Source organism: Brachionichthys hirsutus, chromosome 2 (assembly GCF_040956055.1).
Source record: "Brachionichthys hirsutus isolate HB-005 chromosome 2, CSIRO-AGI_Bhir_v1, whole genome shotgun sequence".
NCBI classification, from domain to species: domain Eukaryota; kingdom Metazoa; phylum Chordata; class Actinopteri; order Lophiiformes; family Brachionichthyidae; genus Brachionichthys; species Brachionichthys hirsutus.
The window spans coordinates 8435674-8461569 of NC_090898.1; the positions used below are offsets into that span (position 1 = coordinate 8435674).

At 43.6% G+C, this 25896-nt stretch overlaps 4 protein-coding genes across 4 annotated transcripts in view; 2 read left to right on the forward strand and 2 right to left on the reverse strand.

Annotated features, from left to right (window-relative positions):
- Positions 1-3887, forward strand: part of kif1b (kinesin family member 1B) — a 40966-nt gene extending 37079 nt beyond the window's left edge. The window contains exons 36-46 of the mRNA XM_068746481.1: positions 980-1094; positions 1216-1349; positions 1464-1525; positions 1618-1763; positions 1861-2124; positions 2254-2325; positions 2451-2572; positions 2649-2801; positions 3355-3547; positions 3647-3765; positions 3845-3887. Coding sequence (XP_068602582.1) covers positions 980-1094; positions 1216-1349; positions 1464-1525; positions 1618-1763; positions 1861-2124; positions 2254-2325; positions 2451-2572; positions 2649-2801; positions 3355-3547; positions 3647-3765; positions 3845-3887 — 1423 coding nt within the window. The remainder of the gene's footprint in view (positions 1-979; positions 1095-1215; positions 1350-1463; positions 1526-1617; positions 1764-1860; positions 2125-2253; positions 2326-2450; positions 2573-2648; positions 2802-3354; positions 3548-3646; positions 3766-3844) is intronic.
- Positions 3888-7426: 3539 nt separating this feature from the next.
- Positions 7427-12809, forward strand: pgd (phosphogluconate dehydrogenase). The gene is made up of 13 exons (XM_068753996.1): positions 7427-7494; positions 7875-7950; positions 8057-8236; positions 8327-8392; positions 8483-8601; positions 8784-8853; positions 9406-9540; positions 9642-9831; positions 11061-11191; positions 11370-11503; positions 12013-12112; positions 12353-12475; positions 12674-12809. Exons 1-13 carry the CDS (start codon positions 7487-7489, stop codon positions 12791-12793), a joined length of 1452 nt encoding a protein of 483 aa, XP_068610097.1. The 5' UTR covers positions 7427-7486; the 3' UTR covers positions 12794-12809.
- Positions 12810-15154: 2345 nt separating this feature from the next.
- On the reverse strand, positions 15155-17536 carry tardbpa (TAR DNA binding protein a). Its single transcript, XM_068745480.1, has 6 exons — positions 17263-17536; positions 16792-17036; positions 16272-16435; positions 16033-16173; positions 15714-15884; positions 15155-15628 (listed from the first exon to the last, which is right to left on the reverse strand). The coding sequence occupies exons 2-6, from the start codon at positions 17030-17032 to the stop codon at positions 15155-15157; spliced, it is 1191 nt and encodes a 396-aa protein (XP_068601581.1). The 5' UTR covers positions 17033-17036; positions 17263-17536.
- Positions 17537-21168: 3632 nt separating this feature from the next.
- Positions 21169-24907, reverse strand: ikzf4 (IKAROS family zinc finger 4). Its single transcript, XM_068752528.1, has 7 exons — positions 24868-24907; positions 24685-24792; positions 23602-23904; positions 23353-23520; positions 22522-22674; positions 22276-22407; positions 21169-22001 (listed from the first exon to the last, which is right to left on the reverse strand). The coding sequence occupies exons 1-7, from the start codon at positions 24905-24907 to the stop codon at positions 21169-21171; spliced, it is 1737 nt and encodes a 578-aa protein (XP_068608629.1).
- Between the last annotated feature and the right edge of the window lie 989 nt (positions 24908-25896).

Genomic DNA, 25896 nt, shown 5'->3' on the forward strand with positions numbered 1-25896 from the left:
TCTTTCACTGAAAAAGCTTTATGTCTCTCTTTAGTCCCATAGATTTATAGGAATAAGTTATCCCCACTGTTGTTTTCATTAGCATGTTGCAATTAGTCTGCCTCCATTCCCATCAATCTTTATTTGTAAATTACCGAATTCCAGATGATTCCTGGGTATATATGAAACTGCAGCTCCTTATTTGTGTTAGTTTGTGTCATGGTATGTTGATTTTGTGTGTCACCAAGATTTGTAATGTTTTTTTTGTGAGTGAATAATAGCAACAACAAAAAAGGCCATTAAGCCACCAACATGGCAGATCTGGCTCTCAGGCCGAGGTTAAGACCGCCCCCTGCTGCCAGAGCCAGGAAGTGTGTAACACTCAACAATCTCACCGAGTAGATTTTATAAAGCAGGCATTCATTCATTCATTCATTCATTCATTCATTTTCCTGAGCGCTTTGTCCGTTACCGGGTCGTGGGCTGTGCTGGAGCCTATCCCGGCAGTCAACGGGTGAGAGGCGGGGTACACCCTGGACAAGCCGCCAGTTCATCACAGGGCCACACAAAGACACATTTGTGTGCCTAATTTGCATGTTTTTGGTGGTGGGAGGAAGCCGGAGAACCCGGAGAGAACCCACGCAGAGACGGGGAGAACATGCAAACTCCTCACAGAAAGGCTGCAAGTCGGATTTGAACCTGTGGCCACCTTGCTGTGCGGCAACAGCACTGCACACTGGGCCACCGTGCCGGCCGTAGTCACAGATTGTTTTTTAAAGGGACCGCTCTCAGAGACCACAGACCTCCACCTAGTTAGCTCCGTTCCACCATTATGTCACTGCAGCTAGAAGCAGGAATCTCACGGGAGTTTGGCCCTCATATAAAAACGACTTTAGGTTGGTAATAAAAAGTAACGTTTCTCTTTTGTTTTCTGGGATATAAATCACAGATGATGGTTGATGATCGGTCGACTGAACCTTTTGTTCGTTTTCTTCTTCAGGACTTTCTACCGCTTCGAGGCAGTGTGGGACAGCTCCCTGCATAACTCACTCCTCCTCAACCGAGTCACCCCGTATGGAGAGAAGATCTACATGACTCTGTCTGCATATCTGGAGGTCAGACATCTGCCTCTCTTTGTTGCGCTGCTTGGTTCAGCTTACCTCACCTCTCCACGTGTCAGCAGCAAACAAGCGCTCTGTGTGTGTGTGTGTGTGTGTGTGTGTGTGGCCTTCACAGCTGGACCACTGCATCCAACCCGCCATTATAACCAAAGACATCTGCATGGTCTTCTACTCTCGAGATGCAAAGATCTCCCCTCCTCGTTCGCTCAGGAACCTCTTTGGAAGTGGATACTCCAAAACGCCCGACTGGTAAGACTTCACACTGCCGTGTTGGAGCCATTTCTGTCACCAAAATCAACGAGGATTGGCTCATCGATTGTGCACACCAATTGTAGAAACGCAATCTCCTTGTCTTTGTAACAGCAATCGAGTCACTGGCATCTATGAGCTGAGCTTGTGCAAAATGTCAGACACCGGGAGCCCAGGTGAGCAACCCGGAAATCTGTTGAAACTCAAGCTGCCGAGTCGATCTTCATCCCGAGGGAGCAGTCGTAACGAGATCCTCTGTCTTGTGCAGGAATGCAGCGGAGGAGGAGGAAGGTTCTGGACACATCAGTGGCTTATGTACGTGGAGAGGAGAACCTGGCCGGCTGGAGGCCCAGAGGAGACAGTCTCATTGTGGAGCACCAATGGGAGCTGGAAAAAATGGAGCAGCTGCATGAGGTAGGTGTTTAAAACCCACATTCACCAGCGATGTCATTCCTTCCATTGCTTCTCTGGTTGGGAACTGTTTCTGACTCGGCGTGCGTCATTCGTGCAGGTGGAGAAGACCCGTCACCTCCTGCTGCTGAGGGAGAAGCTTGGAGATGCAGCGTTAGTCGGAACAGCTCCCACCACCAAGTCCCTGAGTGAGCTGCTGCTGTCCCCCAGCATGAGCTCCGGCAGCATGTCCACCTCCACCTCCATCTCCTCTCAGATCTCCAGCACCACGTTTGAAAGCGCCATCACACCCAGCGAGAGCAGCGGCTACGACTCGGCTGACATCGAGAGCCTGGTGGATCGTGAGAAGGAGCTGGCTACCAAGGTTGACAGTAGTATTACGCGATGGCGGCAATGATCGTTAACTCTTTGCTGCGCGGCTGAATCGTCTGGGAACAGCAGTTATCTCCTTCTGTGCCGCTCACCAATCCGTGTCATGCTTGTTCCGCTGCAGTGCCTGCGCCTCCTGACACACACCTTCAACAGCGAGTATAACCAGTTGGTCAACAGTGTCAGTGACTGCAAGGTGAGCCCCGAAACAAAAGGCCACTGTAAACAGTTCATCTTACAACAATAGGCGTTGTGTTTTGTGTCGACTGCGGTTTTGTTCTTACAGCGTTTCTCTTTTTACTGATGCCGCTTTCTTTCCAGCTGTCTGACATGTCGCCAATGGGACGTGACCCATCGGTAACCAGCTTCAGCAGCGCTACTCTCACCCCCTCTTCCACCTGCCCGTCGCTGGCTGACTCCCGCTGTGGCTCCATGGAGCAAAAGTAAAGCTTAATATACTACTGACATTTGTATTGGTGTCTGTGAGCCGAGCTAACGTAGTGGCACTTTGTTCCTAAGGACCCCAGAGAACAGCTCTCGTGCCTCCAGTCCCTCCTGCTCAGACTACGAGAACTTCCCAATGGTTCCCACTCTGGAGACTTCTTACCTTGCACGGGCCGGAAAGAACGAGTTCCTTAACTTGGTGCCTGACATTGAGGAAATGAGGCCGGGGTGAGTGCGCTGGCATGTTGTTACGATCCGCCAGGCGCTCTCTGCAGTGACGCAGTTGCAAAAATCAATACAGTAATACGGTCACATTTATTGATCATTTCATGGTTCATCTCCAATGTCATCATGCGTCTTTTTTTCTCACTGCCATCCTTACCTACCGCTCTCTTTCTTTGGACCCGTCACTTATAAAGAATATTCACAGATACAGCGGAAATCACTGAACGAGTGAACGCTTGTCCTTTTAGCTTCAGAATCTGGAAGCGTGCTCGTATCTCGAATTTATACTCGCATCTCAAAGCAAAATGTTGCTTGCAGGCCCGGTTGTATCTCGGAACGCTGGTATGTCAAAGCAATTGTATGTCCGAGGTATTACTGTCTACTGGTTGCTTCTCGCAGCCTCAATCAGAATGGATAGTCCTGTTTTCTAATTCAAACAAAATGTATTTGAAAAGGTCTGAGTTGGTGATTCCAACAGGAAGCGAACCCGATTTACTTCAGCAAAAAAAAAAAAAACAAGATTATTAAATGATCTTTTTTTATTTGCTCTTGTCAGATCGGTGGTGTCCAAGAAGGGTTTCCTAAGCTTCATGGAGCCACGCTCCAACTCATGGGTGAAGCACTTTGTGGTCGTGCGTCGGCCCTACGTCTTTATCTACAACGGCGACAAGGACCCGGTGGAGCGAGGTGTCCTCAACCTCTCCACAGCGCAGGTGGAGTATAGTGAAGACCAGCAGGCCATGCTCAAGGTAGAGTTTCAGCAAGCTTACGCTCACTGATATCTGGCTAACAGCATTCACCCAGTAAACCATCCACTTTAAATAAACAGCTGTTCTCCTTCCTGTTAGACTCCCAACACGTTTGCTGTTTGCACAAAACATCGAGGAATCCTCCTGCAGGCGAACAACGAGAAAGACATGAATGACTGGCTCTATGCGTTTAACCCTCTGCTAGCAGGAACGATCAGGTGCGCGAGCACGATGCTTCTTTTGCACCAAGTGTGGGTCTCTATTCCGCAGAAACTAATAGCCATCCCGTTCCCACAGATCGAAGCTGGCGAGGAGGCGCACTGGCCTAACAAAGAACTGAGTGAGTTGAGCAGCACACGGGACGCCGCGGCTACCACGCTTTCTGGAACGCCTTTGAACTTACCAAGTGTTAACACTTATTAATCATTGTGTGTTTCTTGATTTGTGGCTTAAATCTCATTTCATTTGACAAAAGGTTTCAGTTTCAGAGGAGTTTTCCTCTTCCCTGTCCATCCAGCGACTTAGCTTCCTTGTTTTCTTCCCTCCCTTCTCCTCCTCCTCAGCTCTTTGTGATTTCCTTTTTATGACGATGTTTGTGGTCAGATTTTGTTCCGCTTTGTCCTCATTCCCCGACTCCCTAACTAGTAGCATGTTGTGATAGTCTACTTGTGTGTGCACGATTCTTCAGAAACTGTTCTTTCAGGCCACTTATTCTCAGTTTTACAGTCATCTGTATAAAATTGTCTCCATCAGTGTTATTTATATCCAGAGAAATTTTTTATTTTACTGTTTTTTTTTTCTTATCAATATGCCCACACGGTAACTGCAGCAGTCCTCGGGAGAAGACCGGATTTGCTTACTATACCACGAGAGTTGAAATGAAAGGAAAATAGATAAATATCTCCAGGTGATGTGTCGGACTACGCTTTGGAAGGTTGCTTCAAGATCTATATGACGTGTACTGAGAAAAAGCCTCGGGTTGCTAGTCCAACACTTCCTGAATCTGTCCAACCTCAGCCAGACGTGACGGCAGCACTGGCGTGACATTTAGATCCGACTCCTCAATCCCTGTAAATAATCGACTCCGAATCCTGATAGAAACCGGCGGTGAATGATTTCTCATCACGCTCTTATGTCAAAAGTACTCTGATCTGAGGAAACGTGGGGAAATATATCAGGATTATTTCCTGTCTCTGCTGTGAAAACTTGACGATGGGTTGTTTCTGAAAGGGCGAATAAACTGACCTTATACTCTTGAAATGAAAAAAACAGGGTTTGAATGAGGTGAAAAGGAGGAAGGACAGACACGATTAGTGCATAATATCTGTTCTGGCATTAATGTGTAATGAGCTCTTAAGATATTCCTCTCATGCGACATGTTCCAACATTTGCTATTTTTTTTTTTATAACCATTGGGTACGTATGAATTCAAGACAGAATGTGGTAAAACGGGAAGAAGAAATAGGAAGACAAATGAAATTGTTATTCTTCAGACTTGGTGCTAGTATTTATTTGATGGAGCTGCTAGCACGTAGCCTGCAGGACAGACGCTCATCTAATTCTTATTGGGCTGACTTTTTTTTTCTTATATGCTTTTAATTGTTACATAAGGAGGCTTTATGTGAAATCTAACAGAGGGCGTATGGGTCTTTATTTCTAACCAACATCATTGGTGTTAAACCTTACTTTGCACATTAACGTATCTATAGCAAGACGAGGACAGGTCACGCAGGCTGAGTCATATCAAGGCTGCACTGGATCGCTGAAAGGTGTGATGTAAAAGGGATGGCATATAGGTAAAGGTTTTATTTCTGATATTTAGGAAACAATTTGCTCTGTGCAGCATTCCACCGCCGCTTCATTCCCCTCCTGCATAAATTAACGAGTCCTTTTGGTGGCTACCACAAATGTTACATTTTTGTTAAGTGGAGATGGGCATTAAAAGCTCTGGCCAATCAACCAGCAGTTTGCCCATCGCATCATATGAAGGGGGGGATTAGTGTGTGATATGTTGACACGTGAGTAGCCACTGCCTGTTACAAGCAACAGTGACTTTATTGGCGACATCTCGGATGTAAGTCACAGACCATCACTATCCTCAGGTCAGCCAATCTGACGGTGACAGAAAAACAGAAACCTGGTTAAACCTTTCTGAGAAAATATTTTGTCTGTCAATAGATCAATAATACTAGTTAAAAACAGATGTATGCACTGATCAAGGCTCACAGTGCTGCATACCTCACATTAACCTCAGCGTATCGGTAAGAATACCTGTCGGAGCAAACGCTTTCACTCCAGTGACTCATTTGCAGAGGTATATTTTGAATTGTGTATTTATTGTTTGCAATGTACATATTAGTTTGCTCTTTGCACATATCAATAAAGGGTTCAAATAACTGATCAAATAGAGTCTGTGCTGTTTAGTTTTTGTACCCAGAATCAACCAAATGATGGCATGAGAGGTGAGCTTTGAATGCCTTATGAAGATATGTGTTTTCCATCGTTTATAGAGGATTAAAAAGAGAAATGCAGCCGGCTTCATCTTGTTGGACGAGATGAGTCGCATTTAGAAGAAAGCGGTGCGAGTAAAGGTCTGTTCTTGATGTGAAAAATATTTATTCACCGTTTAAGATAGTCAGCTACTTGAATTCTAACAAATTAAGGGTGGTTTGAACTCATTTTTTAGTTTCTAATATCAGGGAATATAACAAAGAGTGGCTTGTGGTATTGGAAATGACAGTATGCTGTGCTGGTGTTTCTCCTCATCTCAACACTTTCATTTTTCCGTTGATGCCTTTCAAAAAAAAAACAAACGAGCAAAACTAGCCATTGCTAAATTTTTCTTCTTCCCCTCTGACAATATCAGTTAACTGTGTTCCCTTTGGATTTGTTCAAGGAAAGAAAGATAAACCATGAAATTAACGCTGTATATTCTTTGTCAGACTGGTTTCATTTGCATAGTTATTTTGTAAATATCTGTGTTGTATGGGGCTTGCATTAAAATGTAAATATGTTCACTGTATTTGTAATAATTATAATCCATTCGCTGTATAGCATAGATGTGTCCTGCAGGTATCCTAATTCTGTGTATGGTAATCTTGCACCGTTGAACTGTTTAGTGAATGAGGCTACAATAAAAGTGCAAACTGTGCATTAGCAGCAGAACAAGTCATACCTGTTTGGTTTTTGCCATTTGTTCCTTACACTTTTTTCTTACCACTTCCTAATACGTGTTTGTAACCGAAGCATGTTCACGCCCATAGTAAGTCAATACTTAAATAAAAAAGGACCAGATTGTAAATTATATTCCTAACTAGGTTTATCCTCGTGGCTGTATTTTTAGAAACGACTTGAATCAGATCCCCTGCCATTGTCATATTTGTGTGATCTGCCACAGATTTCCAGGAATTAATTTTTATGAAATCGAAGAAGCATTCTGTCCCTTCGTCATTACAATTAAAAGTAATTAGTTCATAACAATAAAACAATTCTCCACAAGTCCCATTTGCTCCTACTTTATATTAAAGTGTTCATGTGATGGTAGCCTTTCACACGTTGTACAGATGAGCAGCACATGAAGATACTCCTCAAGATGTACTTAAATACAGTAGGTAATCGAAAAATACTTTCGCTACTTTGATAATTATTACCATTCGTGGGCATGCGCAGTGCGTGTCGATCTGTTAAACCAATAAGAGAACGGATCCCTCTCCCCCAGCTATCTGAGCCAATGAGAAGTCGTGTAGAACACATTCGAGTTGCGAGGCACATTCTGATTGGTTAGGTACTCCGCGCGTGCGTGACCTTGCCCAACCCCAGGCCACGCTTATTTAGGGAATAAGGAAGTGGAGCACAAACGAGCAGGAAGCAGGTCCGGCGTATTAACCCAAGTGTCATTTGAGCGCTGCTACTTCACGGAGCCATTACACGCTGCGGATCATGGCCGAGTAAGATCCGAAATGGGTTTCTTCTTATTGAAGTAGTCGCTTCCGGCTGCTTCGTGTGATCAATTAATTATAGACTAAAAAAATGTTGCTTGTTTTGTTGATCGTTCAGTAAACGCCACTGTTAGCTTTGATGGCTAACTATATGTATTGTACTGTGAGGTAGAGGTAAATTTCACAATGACATAAAGTTGTTGTTGTTTTTGGGCGCTGGAGGTTTGCGGATGGATTTGAAATCACAAGTGGAGTTATGTCTGCTTAACTGATTTATCTTGAAATCTAGCTTTAAAAAAGATGGTTATGCTGTAAAATCAGTTTCCTCTGTGTGTATCCAGCCTTTGATCAGAACCCATATGTAAACGAGCATGACTTTCTCCTCACAGAGCAGACATTGCACTGATTGGTCTGGCTGTTATGGGCCAGAACCTCATAATGAACATGAACGACCACGGCTTTGTGGTAAGATGATGATGATGATGATGATGATGATGACTCAGGTCTTTTTGTTTAGAGAAATAAAGCGGTTTACTTTCCAAGTACAGTAATCCCCGAACTCTTCCAACAGGTCTGTGCCTACAACCGAACCGTGTCGAAGGTGCACGACTTTCTTCAGAACGAAGCGAAGGGCTCCGAGGTGATCGGGGCCGAGTCCCTGCAGGACATGGTGTCCAAGCTGAAGAAGCCCAGGAGGATCATTCTTCTTGTTAAGGCTGGACAAGCTGTGGATGACTTCATCGATAAACTGGTCTGTAGTCGATGCTGAACCAAAAGAAAATCAACCGGAGCCCTAACTAGTTAAATCGAATGTCTTTGTGTGCTGCGTTTGCTCTTCCAGGTTCCCCTCCTCGAGGCCGGGGATATCATCGTTGATGGTGGAAACTCTGAATACCGAGACACGACAGTGAGACGTCAAATCAAAATGGCAGAAAAATCTGTATTTTACAATTGAGAGTACTCTCACGGGGCTGGGGGGGTTTCTTTCTTTCTTCAGCGTCGGTGTAAGAGTCTGAAAGCAAAGGGCTTGCTGTTTGTTGGCAGTGGAGTCAGTGGCGGAGAGGAAGGGGCCCGTTACGGACCCTCACTCATGCCAGGAGGACATAAAGATGCCTGGTGAGTCTTCAGACATAATAATGCTTGTATCTCCTCACGCATCCAGCTGCATACCAGATGCTGGTAGTATTTGCTGGTACAGTACTAATAAAGATGGACAATTGGGAATTTTCACATGTTGGGTTTCAGAAGTCTCAGTTTTAGAGGATTGTTTAATATTTCAACACCTGGTTTGTTTTAAGGCCACACATTAAAGACATCTTCCAGGGTATTGCTGCCAAGGTTGGAACAGGAGAACCTTGCTGTGATTGGGTGAGCATTATATCATTTGTTTTGTGTATATAAAACTTCTGCCAGAGGAAGTTGGAGGATGTGTGTGTTGTGGTGGTGTTTTTTTCCATTATGCAAATTAACTGCATTTGGCTCTAGATCATTTTCCAGATCTGTGAGATTGTGTATATATACTGAATATCTGGAGGTGGGCGATATTTGTCTGCAGTATGTTAACTAGAAGGGGTAGAGAAATGCACCTAACATGTGGCTGTGTTAATGCACAGCCGCGTGTTGATGTGAGCAGTCGTATCTAGACAAAGATTGGCCCCGTGGGGGAAACCTTTCTTTTGTTTATGACTCGACAAAAGAAGTCAAACGCCGGATTCCAAAAACCCGGAGTAGATTATTGGGGTCGAGGAAGTCGTAGATCTGAGTTCAGCATGAGGCAGGCCGAGTTCAAAATCAAATGTGTGTGTTATATGATTTTAGTGTTAACGGCATTGGTGGAAGGATGCACTCTGAGTTCTTTGTAGTCGCAATGATGACTCGTCATGTCGCCGCACAGTAATCTGACCGGCCTGCTTGTTGCAGGTTGGCGATGAGGGTGCGGGGCATTTTGTGAAAATGGTCCATAATGGCATTGAGTATGGGGACATGCAGCTCATTTGTGAGGCCTACCACTTGATGAAGGACGTTCTGGGTATGGAGCATGATGAGATGGCACAGGTGAGCTTGTATGATTACATTTTTGTGTGATCTAGTCTTTTTTTTAAAAGAGGACAGAACAAAAAGTAATCTGATTTATGTTTCATCCCACTGGAACACAGGCTTTTGAAAACTGGAATAAAACCGAGTTGGATTCCTTCCTGATTGAGATCACGGCCAACATCCTTAAGTTCCGGGACACCGACGGTGCCCACCTGCTACCAAAGATCCAGGACAGTGCCGGGCAGAAAGGCACAGGGAAGTGGACGGCCATTTCAGCCCTGGAGTACGGCACGCCTGTTACTCTCATTGGTAAGAGAAAGAAAGGATTCACACAAGGAAGTATCCGCTTTCTGTTTTTTTTTTTTTCCTTCTTCCCAGTTCTTGCACATTTGAGTAAACAGTGTTTATCAGGATGACGTGGCAAAAAAAAAAACAGCATTGCATCACATATGTTAAGGTTTCAACATGGCTTAAAGGAATTTAAGAGCAGATTCGAGCTGTGGGATGCGAATGTTGAAAAGCAGCGTGCCCTGCGAGCTTCTTTTTGGGGACTCTGGTTGAAATGTGGCTGCCTCTAAAACGATTGGAGGATTTCCACGTCGTCTGATCACCTCTAAGGGGATTTGTTATATTCTGAGACTTTGGACTGTATTCCGCCTTTATGACGCTCTGCTTTATTAACAACTACGTAAAATGTGTTCCCACATAAATTGTGACAACTTTAAGGTTATTTAAATAGCGCTATTCAGACATTCAAAGTGCTGTGTGCTCTTCTTTATCAGTGTTTGTGCCAGCAGTGCTGATTAACCCGTTAAGACTCCATCACGGTGATTTAGTCTCTTGAAAATGGATGCGTGAACACATCTTCTGCATCAATACTTGCATTAAATTACTTGTGAAATAATTCTTTCCACATTAATAATTGGGTAGCCGGCTGCAGTGGCGTGCAGATACGGAACAGTGATGGGTGCAGAATTGACCGCTACTATTTTTCTTTTCTGAGATTCATAATTACTAATTTGACTCGATGTAAATTGTTGCCTAACGCCGGCGGCCTTTTTCAGGTTAGATTTCTTTGTGTGTGATTGCTCAGTCGCCGTCAGCGCAATAGATGTTGTGATGGGAAGAAATGGAGGCGGTACAAAAGGCCTCATTGTGAGCGATGAAGCGGACGGTGCCCATGCAGCGTGAACGCTCGGATTACTGCGCCCAACAGAGATAACATTCCTCGTCATGATGGTTTCCTCAATGGACGCATTTCATTTAATTCCTCTCTATCTCGCCCCCTAGCTGTTCTGTTTTTCATAGTTACTCCGCATTGCTCCACAAACACTATCTTGATACAGCGGCAAAGTAAATGCATTTTGTTGAAGCATTAATTATGATGTGAGAGTGGCTATAACTGCTGAGTCATGCTCGGGCCGTGACGGCGTGTAGTTTCTGGGGCATGATATTGACGAGCGCCACCATTGGTAGTTTTTATGCGTGGTTTCAGTGCACGTACAATAAGGTGCATCAGTAACGTCTCTCTGTTTCAGGGGAGGCTGTCTTTGCCAGATGTCTCTCTGCCCTGAAGGCTGAGAGAGTGAAGGCCAGCGAGAGCCTTTCAGGGCCACAGGGTGCCAAATTCAGCGGTGACAAAAGTGCCTTCCTGGAGGACATCAGAAAGGTAGAGAGCACATTCTGCACGACTTGCTTAACAATTTAAAACACTGAATAGCAAGGTTTTAGCTGCTTTGTAAATATAAAATTGTTTAATGAATAAATGCTGTTTTCAGTGACTCAGATTTATTTTAAAATAATTGGATAGAAAAAAACAACTAGTGTTTTTATTCCTCTCTGTGCAGGCGCTCTACGCCTCCAAGATTATTTCCTACGCGCAGGGCTTCATGCTGCTGCGTCAGGCGGCCATAGAGTTTGACTGGTCCCTCAACTACGGCGCCATTGCTCTGATGTGGCGAGGAGGCTGCATCATCCGAAGGTATACATTTAACCCCCGCAGGCGTCCGTGTACCGCAAGATTGCCTTGTCTTGTTGTGCAAGTCGAAAAATGCACCCATTTTTATTAGTTTTTTACACCATTGGTGAAAACTGTTTAAGCATTGCGGAAACCTCCACATAAAACACAAAATGAGTAGTTCTTGCATATTTTACTTTGTAAAATTGTACAACGTTAAGGATTCATTGAGGATGAATCATCCAGAAGTCTTGATGCAGTGCCATGAAGAGGTTCCAGCTTTGCTTTGCTCTATTTCTACTGCCAGTGAGAAAGAAGAAATGAGGAAACATGCTTGTGACATATTGTCTTTGTGTAATCTGATGTTGCACGATCCTAAATTAAATACGGCACTGTGTGTAGCCACCGTTAAACCTGAGTACAACCTGAGCAAAGGCATTTGTGGTGATTCTTTATTTCACATTAATGCAATGATGCCCTTTGACTAAATGCATCATCTTATTCGCTAATGCTGCTCTCTTCTTCCTCGCCAGTGTCTTCCTGGGTAAAATTAAAGAAGCTTTCGGCAGGGACTCTGAGCTGCAGAACTTGTTGCTGGACTCTTTCTTCAGTAAAGCTGTGCAAGACTGTCAGGTATGAGGAAGGAGGAAGTTTCCAAAAAAACCTGTCTGCAATGCCAGCATTGACAAAGATTGCTTCCTCTTTTACGAAAGACGGCAGGTAGTGTTCAAACTGAAGTCTGCTCACTTCCTCTTGCCTTAGAAAGGACAGCAGAGTTCTCCATCGCTCTGAATGCCTTCCCAGGCTATGAGCGCTGGTTTTTGTTCTTGCTACAGTACACGTACGTTTGTTAATCTAGTCGTCTTTGTTCAGGCGTCATGGCGCAGAACAGTCAGCACTGGCGTCCAGCATGGCATCCCGATGCCCTGTTTCACCACAGCGCTGTCCTTCTATGATGGCTACAGGCACGAAAAGCTTCCAGCCAACCTCCTCCAGGTCAGATAATGGTCGAAGATGAAAATCTTCCGTGGGATCACGACTCCCACGGCGTATAGTATTTAAATATGAGATGTGACTCAGTTTTATGTGGGTGAACGTTCGGTTATTCTTTAGTTGCGTTCCAGCAGAAGTGAAATGTTTCTCCGTGTGGGAGTCGGAGGTTGCTGATTGTTTTTCTATTCGCTTTTATACTAGGCCCAGAGGGACTACTTTGGTGCCCACACGTATGAGCTGCTGTCAAACCCGGGTCATTTCATCCACACCAACTGGACAGGCCACGGTGGAAACGTTTCCTCCTCATCCTACAACGCTTAAATACCTTCTTCTTCTTCTTCACTCAAAAACACACAGAAGACATGTTACACATTCCATGTTTATAGAATTTCAGAGAATATACCGGTATAACACGGCCACTCCTAAAATAAAAACATAGCTTTTACCCCTCAAAGATTTTCTGTGCAAGAGAAATGAAGTGTCGATTCCATCTGGATCTTAACATTTTCCTGGCTAACAGTCTCGTGTCACGTTGCACCCAGGGTTCACCGTACGAACGCTGGATTAGGGTGACCTGTTGCACTGCACTGTACTAGGACAAATAAAGATGGCAATCCCTCTATAATTAGCTTGTGTGTGTCTTAGTCTCCGAGTGTTGAAGACAAGGTTCCCCTGCGTTTGTGTGTAGCGCTAAAGTTGGCAGCATGGGACGAGAGCAGCTTGTATAGATGTATCAGATCAAAAGGCCTGCATGCTAGAAAGCACGGAGCTAATCGGTGTGCGTGAATGTTTCTAATGCGCAGATAAATACACGGTTAAAACATTACCAAAGCATCGAAGTCGAGGGCATTCAGAAAAAAGTGGGAAATTGCCACATTTGTCCATTTCTATTAAAACTGAGGTTTTCCCATACGCCCATTGTTTCAATGATTGTCCAGCAGGAGGCGCTAATCACAATGCATTTTATTTACATTGAGACAACAGGTGATTAAAAGTTCAGATATTTTATTTAAAAATGCAGTACTAAAGTACGCCCATACATAAAGTGAACTGCTGGCCCGTCCACATGAAGTTCCACTGAATGCCACGACGGTCAAAACAAAGGGTTAAATTATTTTGAGGCCAGTTATCAGTGATCGTTGAGTTACACGGAATAAAGAAAACACCAGCAGAGAATCATGCTCAGAGCTTCAGACATGATCCCATCCGTGAATACGAACAGAACCACAAACCGCCAGAACGGGATCCGCTGAGAACTTCCTCGCAGGACGGTCGGAGCTTTAAGAGATGCAGAGAACCTGTTTCAGGACTAGGGGCATTCACACAGCAATCAATCCCATTGTTGGTTATTGCCGGCGCCCAAATCTGTCTTCGGTGTCTCCCAACCTGGATTCAGATGAAAACCTGGGCTGTCCGTGTCCAAGGTCCCTAAACGTGTGAATCAAAGTGTTGGCAGTTCAATGAATGTAAAAGACAAAAAGAAATCACCGTCAAGACTGAACCGTACCGACTCAATTCAGTTTTATTTCAGGCTTCCCTTTAATTCACAAAACATAAAAAAGACATTCATAACCACTTCAAACACAAACTTTCACCACATCAATCTCTGGGCTCACTTGCAAACCTCACACTTTCAGTGCCCCCCCCCCCCCGACCCCTCCCCACACAGACTGCAGCACAAAGTCACATTTTCACACGGAGGGTGGTAACAGGGAGAAAATAAAAGCACAGAACTAGACACAGCATCCACATCAAAACAGATGGCAGGAAGAAGCTACGAAGGAATACAAATACTCGGAACACTCGACATTTCTGTGTTTTTGAAGAATTAAACTCGATAGGTACGATGAGAGAAAGCAGAGACCACAGGGATCTAAGGATGCAACAGTGTCCTCGTGATGGCCGTTAGGGACACACTCGTACTTCCTTCTTCCTCTCACACTCACAGAGCCACAAGTTCTTCAACTCTTGCAGGCATGTGTCCCTTCAAATGAGATTCCCAGACAGTCCTTCTCACTCGTGCTTCCTAGCACTCCCGTTCGCTCACTCTCACTCGGTCCAACATCTATCCCACTCACTGAGCTTGGAAACCGACACGAGCAGACAGGATTTCTTAATCCGTAAAAAGAGGGGAGAGGAAGGAGAAAAAACAAAAAAACAACACCCACCGTCTAACACAGTAAATGCAGAGTGAAGCCGTGTTCTTTGATGGCAAAGCATTTACACATGGGACGAGGGGAATTGATACCAAGATCTGGCGAACATTGCTGCCAGTGAGGCGCTTCCTCCCGGGAAATTGGGAAAGACTTGGTGAACTGTAGAAGAGATTTTCATGAAGGCGTTTCCAAAAGATGTCGAAGGGAAAAAAGGTAGATTCAATTTACTGCAGACACACTTAATAATATAAAGGCCATTTTACGAGTGGCGCCAGGATATTTGTGCACGTTCATAAATATTTATCTAGCATGCACAATCTTCTCAAAAACAAAGGAGGGAGCGTGGCAGTCCCCACTAACGAACTCTCCACCCATTCAAAGCATGACTACCAGTCACACGCGAGTATAAAGTTTCTTAACAAAATAAAAGGCAGATTATCTTTAAATAATAAAATAAGGAGTTCCCCCTGTAGGTATACTTACCAGATTAACCTAACAGCGACGGAAACGGTCCCCTAGAAGCTGTCTACATTCCCCAACTAGAAGACTTGGACTCCATAGCGTTGCCAAAGCCGGAGCTGAAGCCGCTGCTGGAGGCGGCGTTCGTGCCTGCGGCCCAGCCGAGGCTAGCGGAGCTGGGGCTGCTGTAGCTGGTGCCAGCCGAGCTAAAGGTCTGGTCCCGGGTCGTGGTCGTCGTGCCTGCTGTGGTGGTCAGACCCTGCTGGTTCGCCAGCATGCCCATCATTCCCCAACTGCTCTGCAGCGCCGCCTGAGCAGCAGCTACCATTGCCGGGTTAAGGCCGAGAGCTCCAAAATTAACCCCCCCGCTACCACTGCCTAGCCCACCGCGGTTACTGCCGTAGCCCTGACTGAACCCCCCTGCCCCAAAGCGCCCCCGATCCATCATCTGCCTACTAATATTGTGTTTGGGCTCGGCATTGGAGATGTGCACACTGACACCCTTGATGATCAAGTCCTCTCCACACAGCGCTTGGGCAACCTGGGGGGGGGGGGGGGGGGATGGAATCACTGCAGCGATTTTAAACGTCATCAAATCTTAAACTAATTTATGAAAGAATCTCCACCTGGTCGTCGGCAAATGTGACAAATGCAAATGCCCGGAAGGGTTTGGGGATGAAGACATCGGTGACTTCACCGTACTGCATGAAGTACTGCCTCAGCTCATCGGTCGTCATGTCCTCTGTACAGCGGCCAACAAAGATTTTACGGCTCCGCATGGGCTCATCGGGAAACGCCTGACGGGACGAAGCACAAAGTTTTTAAAGTTACGTTTCTACTGTAGGGGAATCCATCTTACAGACTCATCCTTGAAAGAGAGAGATGAGCTGAACGGACACAGCAAAGGTCTTTGGTTACTCTCCACAAGCATCGACGCCCGCGTACCTTTGAGTTTGGTAGTTTGCAGTCGCACCAGCGACCGTCGATCATGTGTCTCTGAGTCACCACTTTGGCCTGCGTCTCGTACTCAGTGAACCGGACGAAACCGAACCCCTTGGAGTTGCCAGTCTTTGCGTCTCTCTTCACCTGGAGGGAACGCAGACAGAATCTAACTTCAGCTACCATTTTAAAGTAAACAAGTAATCCTAAAATGTGATCAAATCTGCAGCTAGATTAGTCACTACCTGCACCATGATGACTTCTCCAAATGTAGCGAAATAGTCTTTCAGATCTTGTTCTGTCGTTTTCCAAGGCAGTCCGAGGACAATGAGATCCGACGTCTTCTGAAATCCCCTTTTTACCTTCACAGCCGAGGAGGCATCTATTTCTTCCATCTTTCTCTTGTTATCTGTGAAGAATAAAGAGATGACAAGGACTCAATCATATGTAAACACAAATCCTGTACTGCTGCTACTTATTGGTGATGGTGACCCAACATCTCTCTGGAATGGAAACAAGAGGCCAGATTCAGCCTTTCCTCACTTTGTTTGTACGTTTTGTTTCCTGCGTCTGTTTGTGATGCAGTTGCGTTCGCAATAATTTCGCTGTACATTTAGAATAATGAGATCAGATCTCAAAGTTAAGGACAGCAGATCCTAATGAACATATAGACAAGAAAAACAATGCCTGTATGTTGAACAAGGATGCTTTCAATCACAGCGAATATAGTTTACATCAGTAACTGTGAATCCACACCTTCCATACCTTTGGGGTAATTGACGACATACACCAAATTGCCCCAGTCGTTCTCCGGTGCATGCAGGATACCCTCCAGCAGCCGGACCCCCCTCATGCACTGGGACTCGGGGTTCCTGTACCGCAGCCCGCACGCCCCTGGAAACTGTGCCGCCACCGACGACAACAACACCGTGCCGTCGTCTTCCGAGGGGATCTCCATGGGCTCCTCGCTTTCATCCTCAGCCACACGAATGTACAATTCTGACATGGCTCTGAAAGGTCCAACGATGATCGAATGAGAATCAGCTGAAAGAGCTCACGTTCCTAATGGACACTCTTGTGATGAACACGAGTCTGTAAGCGTTGCTCCTTCTACAAGTTTATTTTCGTTAGCCGAGCGACGCAACTTCAATGCAATGGCAGTCAAAGGCAGACAAATTAACGGCTCAGACAGAATCAGCCACTTTCCCACGGTTAATAGCTTCCAGGCATAAATACCTTAGATTAGGCGTTCTTCTCTGCAGACAGCACGCGTAAACAAGTTAGCTACCTAGCTAAGAGGCTAGCAAACTCAAGACAGCTGGAAAAAAAATAACTACCTAGTTTTGTTTTTAGTGACAACCGATATGCTGGTCGTCCTCTTGTATCCGATCACGTGTCAAAAATAACTCCACTTAAAAGACAAAACCGATACGTAATCTTTCCCGGTAAATTTACAGGACGAAATAGTCGGACAAAAGTGAATATTTGCAAAGCTACACTGCTAACCTCTCCAACCTCATGCTAGCTAACAAAATGGCTGCGCGGCTTGACGAGATGACATCATCTAGTTGGGCGGGCACAATGTTCATTTTTGTAGGGATGTCGAACATTTTAATTAAAATTATTTTGTCAGTAGTTTCACTGAAGGTGACAGACTATCGTTTAACTTGTCAACGTCCCTGTACAACGTTATGTAGTGAGATTAATTAATCATGTAATTTTTTACGACCTGAAACAAACAAAGTCGAGAATTCTGGATTCACCTCGGGATGGGACGAACAACGCTGGCGCGTCGGCACCGTGTCGAGTGCGCAAGCGTGAAACCCCGTATTGGTGCGCGTATCGCTTTAACAAAAACCCACGTGACCGGATACAGGGTTTGTGTCGTTCGGATGTTCCGCGCCAAAAAGGAAACAAAATGTATCGACTTGTTGCGGGTTCGTTGATGGAGATCACGTTGTTTGCTGTCCCTACTGGAGTTCCGCTTTGCTCCCGTTCATGGATCGTTCTCGGAAATGTGTGAATGAATCCATTTTTAGTGTTATTTCATATGATTGAACACTTCGGTTAACAAAATCGCATATAAACATTTTAACTCTGAATCTTATTACATACAAATTTGCTATATTTTACATGCCAATGCCAGTAATTTAATATTAGTTTTATTGGTATTGTTAAATGTCGATGATTTATGTACCAAGACCGCAAGGGCTTTTTTGAAATTCTCCTCTTAGACAGGATGTTCGACTGTATTTGTACTGTAATACATGCCACTGTTTGACTGTACTTGTACTCTAACATTCTAAATATATTCATCATCATCATACATTGCATTTTCATTTTCTTCTTCAACACTGCTCATTCTGTAACTTAATTAAAATGATAGATAAAAGGACATTTAAGATTTAATTTTCAAAAGATGCCCAAGCAAATAGGTACCAAAATTACATTTGTAGTGTCAAATTAGAAAATTAAAATGCACTGCGGAAATGCTTTTTCATTTTAAAGTCAGAGATAATGCCACATGTTAAAGGATTACAAATACTTGATGCGAAGAAAATCAAAAACTGTTACTCCAGCTACCGGACAGGTTAAATGCACGATGGAACAGACATGTTACAGACGGTAACCGTCCGGTCCACTCCACCCCGCCCAGCTCCACTGCGCCACGCTGTGGTGGTGTAATTTGTAATCTGTTGTAAAATGTGAACAGGACCTGAGGTCTATGTTCCCATTATTTAATCAACACATTCTTATTTTACAATCCAAATACATGTTATATTATGAGATTTATCTTTTTTTTTTTATAAAGAATCCTTCATTTTGAACAATAATGTCCAAAGACTGTGGCTAAATGCAGAATATCTGTTGGGCATATCTTTTAGAGTGAGACACTCAATGAGAACGTATTAATGTGTCTATACAATGTAAAAGTATAGTACATAAAAATAAGCACAAGAATGCAGATGCCATTATATTCAAACTAGCGAAAATAATTTTTACGATAAACGTAACTTTATTGACGGTACAAATTTTGAGAATATTGAGGGGCAGGCATTTGTAAATGCAAGAACAGCTCGGAAAGCGATGTGACTTTTTTTTATATACGGTGATGAGGCAGTTGTACATCTTGAACTTTGAGGTAAAGTGTTTGTCATGTTATGTCAATCACAAAATATCGTATAACATTGAAAAGTCCACACAGGAGACAAAACCCAAGGCTCGTTTTCACTTCTTGAAATTACTTCACATTTCCAAAATAATTCACAATTCAGGGAAAAGCAGAAAATGACAAGCATACATGCTATATTCCATTCACACACATATCTTTCTACTTATCAAACCAAGTGCATTTTTAGATGTACATTTTTCCAGCAGTTTCAAGTATATTTTTGAACAGAAAATTCAATTAAACTACAAAGCAGCAAACCCACAAGAACAAAAATAGAATACTGAGTTTGGTCTCATTCGTGTTCCCAACATTGACATTATCAGATAACACCATACTGTAGCAATAAGGTTTTTGGGTGCTATAAATAAGCAGGAGGTAACATTTCATAGACTTGAGGAGTATGCTGGATAAGATTTGGGATATAGCTGATTAAATACACCAAGGCTGAAACAAACAACACTAAATAGATAATCACAATCAATAACTGTGCAGATCCAATCTGATTTGTCAATATATTTTTAAATAAATCTTTTTTTAATTTTACTTACATTATGCAAATTGTGTAAAATCTCAACTGCTGAATGTAAAACCACAAAAGAATTGCAGCACACTTGCGTGTGGACCATAGAACCAGTGCAAAGCTGTGGAATTCGATAGAAGGCCAGCTCTGTTCAAAATGTGTCGGCGTCGCAACTGAGGTGATCAGTTACTGTTAACATGATGCAATTTATCAGTGCAGTCATACAATTGCAGAAATAAATGTGTACAGCCATTGGTTACTTAGGCAAAGATGTTAATATATAAGCAGGAAACCCAAAAGTGCACTCCTGTATAGGCGTAGCACGCCGGGCCGAGTCAGTCAGGTTCTTGCTGTACACACACGGCTCATGGTCTGATCTGCACCAGGCTTACTCTAAGGTTCACTTTAAAATCCATACGATAATTTGAAACCTCAGGTTCACTTCCTTCATGATTTTGCTTTGCCCTGATAGTCTCGCCGTGTAGCTGCAAACAGTCTCTCTTCTGAGGCGACCTCACACACTGTTGAACCGTGCTGTAAACAATGTATTCCTACAGCAGAGCACTACTGCAGGAGTTAAGGCAGGCATAGGCAAACTACGGCCCGTTGGGCTTTTTAATCCGGCCCGCCGAACTTGTCCAAATTATATCATTAAATTTAATTTAATATAATTAAACCTCATTCATTTTACCTTTTCCCTATAATTTGTACAATGAGCCGTGTATATTCATACTTTGTTACCTGTAAAATGCCAAATCCATTCATGTAATGGCTTTTATATCTCATTTAGATTAGTTCACACAAACACTCCATCCATCTGTTCCTGGCCCGGCCCCTCTGTCAAATTTTAAAACCCATTGTGGCCCGCGAGTCAAAAAGTTTGCCCACCCCTGAGTTAAGGCAATCCTTTTCTGTGCTTCGTCTGTGATGAAACCTCCCAAACTCAGAGGCACAAAGCTCTCAATGCATATTAAACTGACCTGACACACTACTTAAAACATCCTCTGCAACCACAGAAACAAAGCTCTCAGCACGCACTAATCATACGATACATTATTTGAAATGCTCGTGCTTTTCTAAGCAGCCTGTGTATACAACATCTCCAAAGTGCTAGCTAAATCACTTAGCAAAAGATGGCTAGTCAAGATTTTGAGCACCAGTTCCCTTCTATTTTTTATTTTTTTTAAGTTAAGAGGAAATCCCCACAGAAGGCACTTTTGAAGCAAAACCATTCGTTTTGCCAGATGAACTGATATGGGAGTGAAGTCAATCATAGAATGTAATTTGCCTCCACTACACTTAAATAATAAATAATCTCACAATAAAACCACAAATCTTTTTACGGACGCTTGGGATTTAAAGTAACTCGTCTGGTGCAGAACAAACATGAGCCCACAAATGAAGAAAGCAGCAGACCCCTTTCCTTATCGATCCACTGTCCGCTATATCTTCAGCCCACCTGATGCTCTCCACGGCTGAGGTGAGACAGGAACTCGTAACGGTCGTGGCTGTGGTGGCCGCAGATGTTGCACTCAAAGGGTTGGTGGAAGCCGTGACAACCCATATGGATGGTGAACATAACATGGTCCAGGAAGAGAATGCGACAGTGCCGGCAGTGGAAGGAATCCACAGGCCGACCTTCCCTGTCTAACACCTGCATAGGCTCCCTGGCGGAGAGGAGTGAGCCGTGGCTCCTCTTCACTATGACAGGGGGCGCAGGAAATGCTCTACCCCACTCTGAGTCCGAGTCTTTGGCCTGGCTGGGGCTGGGGCTGGGGCTGGAGGTGGGGTGGCTGCGGGGCAGTGCTAGGGTTTGGAAGTGGAGGTGGTGGTTGTTGGAGGTACTTGTCAGGGCTGTAACCCTTGTGCTCTGCTCTTCTGCTGTGCTTTCTGTGTCTGTAGAGTCAGGGCAGCCGTTGGGCGAGGTGGTGTGGCTATGAGCAGAAGGCTGGTTGCCGTGGCTTTCACCTGCCTCCCGTCCTGCCAAGCCGAGCGGCTTTGCTTTTGGCCAACCTCCACCACGGGCTTGGGCACCCTGAGGAGTCAGGCGGCTGTTGATGGAGCCCATAACTATGCGTAGCTCCGACAGGAAGGCAGGATGAAGCTGAGACAATGCAGGTCGCTTGTGGTTCTCGGTTTTTCCTTGGTCACTTTGGAGATTTGATCCCAGCAGGCCAACGGCGTCCCCGGCAGGCTGAGACATCATGAGGTCCCCCTCCTTCTCAGAGCCAGAGGACAATTCATAAGGTGCTTCAGGCAGGTCAAAATGCATGTGCTTTTCACCTATGTAATGGACATAGCAGTAATAAATAACAATTAGAATGTCAGGTTTCTGATTTAATTTGCTCCATCTGGTCCATTTTCTTAAAGAAACACGGACCAGTTGTCCCCAGATTGACAACAGAAATCTGGCTTGTCTTTATGATGCCAGATGAAGATCGTGTTGCTTTATTCTTTATCAGTCACTTATCGAGTTAAAGATGAATCATAAATATTATATAAAATAAACTAGAAAATAGTTTAATAGGGATTGTCTTCTAGATTAATGAGAACTCACCCAAAAACTTCTGTGGTGTAGACCTCTTGCGTTTGGTGATGCTGTTTGTCAGTCTATCCACAAACTGGATTTTTTTACTGGATGACTGGAGCACAGGTTTAATAATCACCTCCATATTTACTGATTCTTCATCTGCAAAGAGAGATAGAGAGTGGCTAAGTCATTGCCTTTTTAAAGATGTTCAATTTCATTCATGCAATCTGTATTTCCAACTGTGTTCAACAGGAAGTTTGTGTGGCGTATTACTTTTTGCTGTCTGTGTGCTGACTGCGGCCTGGCGGTCCAGACTCTTCAGACAACTATGGCAGCGATCCAGATGTTCTTCCAGTGTGTTCTGTTGTTTGAAGCTGCGACTGCAGTAGCTGCACTTGAAAGGTTTTCCAACGGTTGGGGAAGAAACTGTAAATAAATTAAGAGAAACAACTGTTTGCTTTATTCAGACGCAGACAAAATTGAAACATTTCACCCAAGACAATAGATATTGTTGAATGAACCAAAAATTGGCACATAATGTGGTTTTGTTTATGCGAGGGGATTTTTTTAAATAAAATATTTATTGCTTGTTAGGCAGGTTTAAAAGCGTGGATCCCCCCATTTATCGGTAATTACTCTATGTAGCTTGCAGATCTCGACAGAACGCCTAAACCCTTCACCGCAACATTTCATTTGAGGAGTTCATCGGAAACACTGACGTCAAAATGCTGAAATCCATTTTGCAAGAATTGTTTCTTCGCAAAAAAAAAGAGCCTACGAGACCCATTGAGATCGACCATGCTTACTGTAAAAAGCATGCATGTGAAACAGTTGAATTGAAAGCACTGACAGGATTTCCTGTTTTCAAAAACTGTTAAATGTCATATTTTGTTTTCAGGCCTATATTTCCACTAAGCTCCTCAAAAGGGGACGGTTCTAATGAAGCACCACTTCTTAACGATTGCTATAGTTTTATGCATTATTTCTCATCACAGTACGGATTGATATTGTTTGGGGGAAATACATTTAACAACAAAAATGTCCTCATGGCATGTGTCCGATGTGTGAGACACTGCTGAAATGCACATAAGCTTACGAATGTACCTGCATGTGTCCGTAGATGTCCAGCGAGGGCATCTCTCCGGCGACAGGCGTAATTACAAACGGGACATTTGAAAGGCTTCTCTCCTGAGTGCAGCTTGATATGGCGCAATAAGTTCCCCTTCTGGGTAAAGGAAGCCCCACACTGGTTACACTGGAATGGCCTTTCACCTGTGAATACACGGACAGTATTATATTACCTCTATATATTAGTATTTGAATACATTTTGTAACTTTTATTTATTTTTTTACCCGTGTGGCTACGCTTGTGCACCATCAGCACGTTGGGTCCAATGCAGATCATCCCACACACTTCACACTGGAGCTTCCCATTGGGCAGTCGGATAGGTCCCGGTGAAGCAGATTTCGAACTCGCCACCTCATTGTAAACGCTCGTTCCGTCTGTTCCAGCGGCGGCATACTCTGTGCTGATTTCTTCCATGGGTTCCCCTCCGTCATCCTTCCTGCTTTTGTCCGTGACAGCCGCTCTGTTGTCTGTCTGCGGAGGAACTGGTGACTCATCGTCGCTGCAAAGCTCAACCTTAATGGAGTTTGCTGTATAGAGAGAATGAGTGGAAACGTTCATATACAAACTATTTTAACCTAATTAATGAAAACTACATTTTGGAAATGTTTCAATTACCTTTCAGGACCTTTGCACAGAAATGGCCCTTGTAAAGTCTGAGTGATCTCGGCGTTAACACAGAATCTAAGAGGGGCTCTGCTCTGATTACTTTGGATGCAAGGTCTGCATTTGACGCAGCTGAACCATAACGTTCCTGCCTAGGTTGCCTTGAAAATAGGGTCAGGCTCTCCGAGACTGATTTAGAATGGTTGCTAGTGGGAAGAAAATTTGTTGCGACTTCTGTTCAAGTTGGAAATGTGAAAGAAAAAAAACTCCAGTTTCATACCTATGCTGACAACATGCAAGGCAGAAATTAAAAAAACTGGACTAAAAAAAGAAGTTACAGTAGACTCTGAATTTGACTTCAATCCACAAATCAAGCAGGTGAATAAAAGCAGATTTGTATTACCAAAAAAAATAATTCCAAAATAGGCCAATCCTATTCCATTAAGATGATGAATATCTTTCTGCTTTCAAGTCAAATTGAACCAATCTCCAAAAGCAGTCAAATCAAAAAATCTTATTCAGCTCCTGCTTTAATACACAAACTTATACACATTCCAAGACTGTGGAACACCCTGCCGATACAAGCTAAAGATAATGATAATAATTCTATATTATTATAATTACTGTATAGCATAACTGTAATGAATACTTCAATATAGGCCATATGGCCACAATGAACTACAAATTGCAGCATGAAAACTGACCGCTAAGGGAGCGATGTGGTGAAGATGGCTGACTGTTTGGTGATCGCACTGAAGGGCCCTGCATCCCACCATAAAACTCCTGTTCTGTTGATAACTCTCCGCCATTGCCTGAAACAAATACCCCCTCCTTGTTCAGTAAACACACTGTACAGACTTGTATACTAGTTCTTCCTTCAAGCTTACCTTGCGCACACAAGGAACCATTGCAGTCATGAGAATTCATTCTCTCACAGATTCCTTAAAAAAGAAATTGCAAATATTATTGTTTTCCACTCCCACTCATATTAATCCAATCAGACCGAATGTAACAAATTAGGCACCCAGAAAGTTTAAATATAACCCTCTGACACTAATTATACAAAACATACTTACCAGCGGTTCGTTGGTACAATAATAATGTGAGGTAATCAATAGTTTTATGGTTTCACTTCCAAGTTCTTTCTGATAAGTTCGGTGTCATGAACTTATCTGGTAAATTTTCGTTCTGCTATTTCTGTATCACAAGGATTCTTCTGTACTGTTGCCAGAAAATGAATACGAACAGCTCCACATTTATAGAACGCTAATGGGGTGTGGAGGAGGAGTTGAAATTACCGTGGGTGGACAAAATAGCTCGAAGACTTTGCACTATGCTGCAATCGAGTGCTACACTCCCACACGCTGCCCTTGATTGGAATATCTGACATAATATCAACAAAATTCAACATCAAGATAAAAACTAATCAGGAGGAAAATGCAAAGTCTGGAGAAGATGAAGAGAGGTAGAGATGGAAATAATATTAAGTGAGTAAAAATAATAATAATTCTACATCTCCATTTCATATGTTATCAAATCAGCGGTTTGCAAACTTTTTCAGCAATGCTGAAAAAGCAATGCTCCTACATCGAGGCTCGAAAAGTTCTCTCAACAATTCTTATCAATCAGTCTTTAATGTTGTAAAAATAATAATAATATAATATTGTGAAATAAGGAGTGTTTCTTAATAATATTAACAAATATAATGCATGGAATTTTTTTAAAATCTAGGGACTCAGTATCTCTGATCCTGTCTAATCTGGATTCACCAGATTAAAATTAAGATAATGATTATTTTTTGATGAGGTTTGGATGAAATAAAGGGGATTCTTGGTGGATGTATGCACTCTACTATACAAGCCATAGTCTGAATATTACTGAACTGAATATCGGCACAATAGCATCACCAATCGTTT

Coding starts and splice junctions, on each gene's coding strand:
- tardbpa (XM_068745480.1), bottom strand. CDS start 17,032: ATGTCAGAATTGTACATTCGTGTGGCTGAGGATGAAAGCGAGGAGCCC. Junction 16,436..16,791: donor TGTCGTCAATTACCCCAAAG/GTATGGAAGGTG, acceptor TATTCTTCACAG/ATAACAAGAGAAAGATGGAA. Junction 16,174..16,271: donor GAGAAGTCATCATGGTGCAG/GTAGTGACTAAT, acceptor CGTTCCCTCCAG/GTGAAGAGAGACGCAAAGAC.
- pgd (XM_068753996.1), top strand. Junction 8,393..8,482: donor CTGAATACCGAGACACGACA/GTGAGACGTCAA, acceptor TTCTTTCTTCAG/CGTCGGTGTAAGAGTCTGAA. Junction 12,476..12,673: donor TTCCAGCCAACCTCCTCCAG/GTCAGATAATGG, acceptor CTTTTATACTAG/GCCCAGAGGGACTACTTTGG.
- ikzf4 (XM_068752528.1), bottom strand. CDS start 24,907: ATGAATTCTCATGACTGCAATGGTTCCTTGTGTGCGCAAG. Junction 24,793..24,867: donor TGGTTCCTTGTGTGCGCAAG/GTAAGCTTGAAG, acceptor TATTTGTTTCAG/GCAATGGCGGAGAGTTATCA. Junction 22,675..23,352: donor ACATCTACGGACACATGCAG/GTACATTCGTAA, acceptor ATTTATTTACAG/TTTCTTCCCCAACCGTTGGA.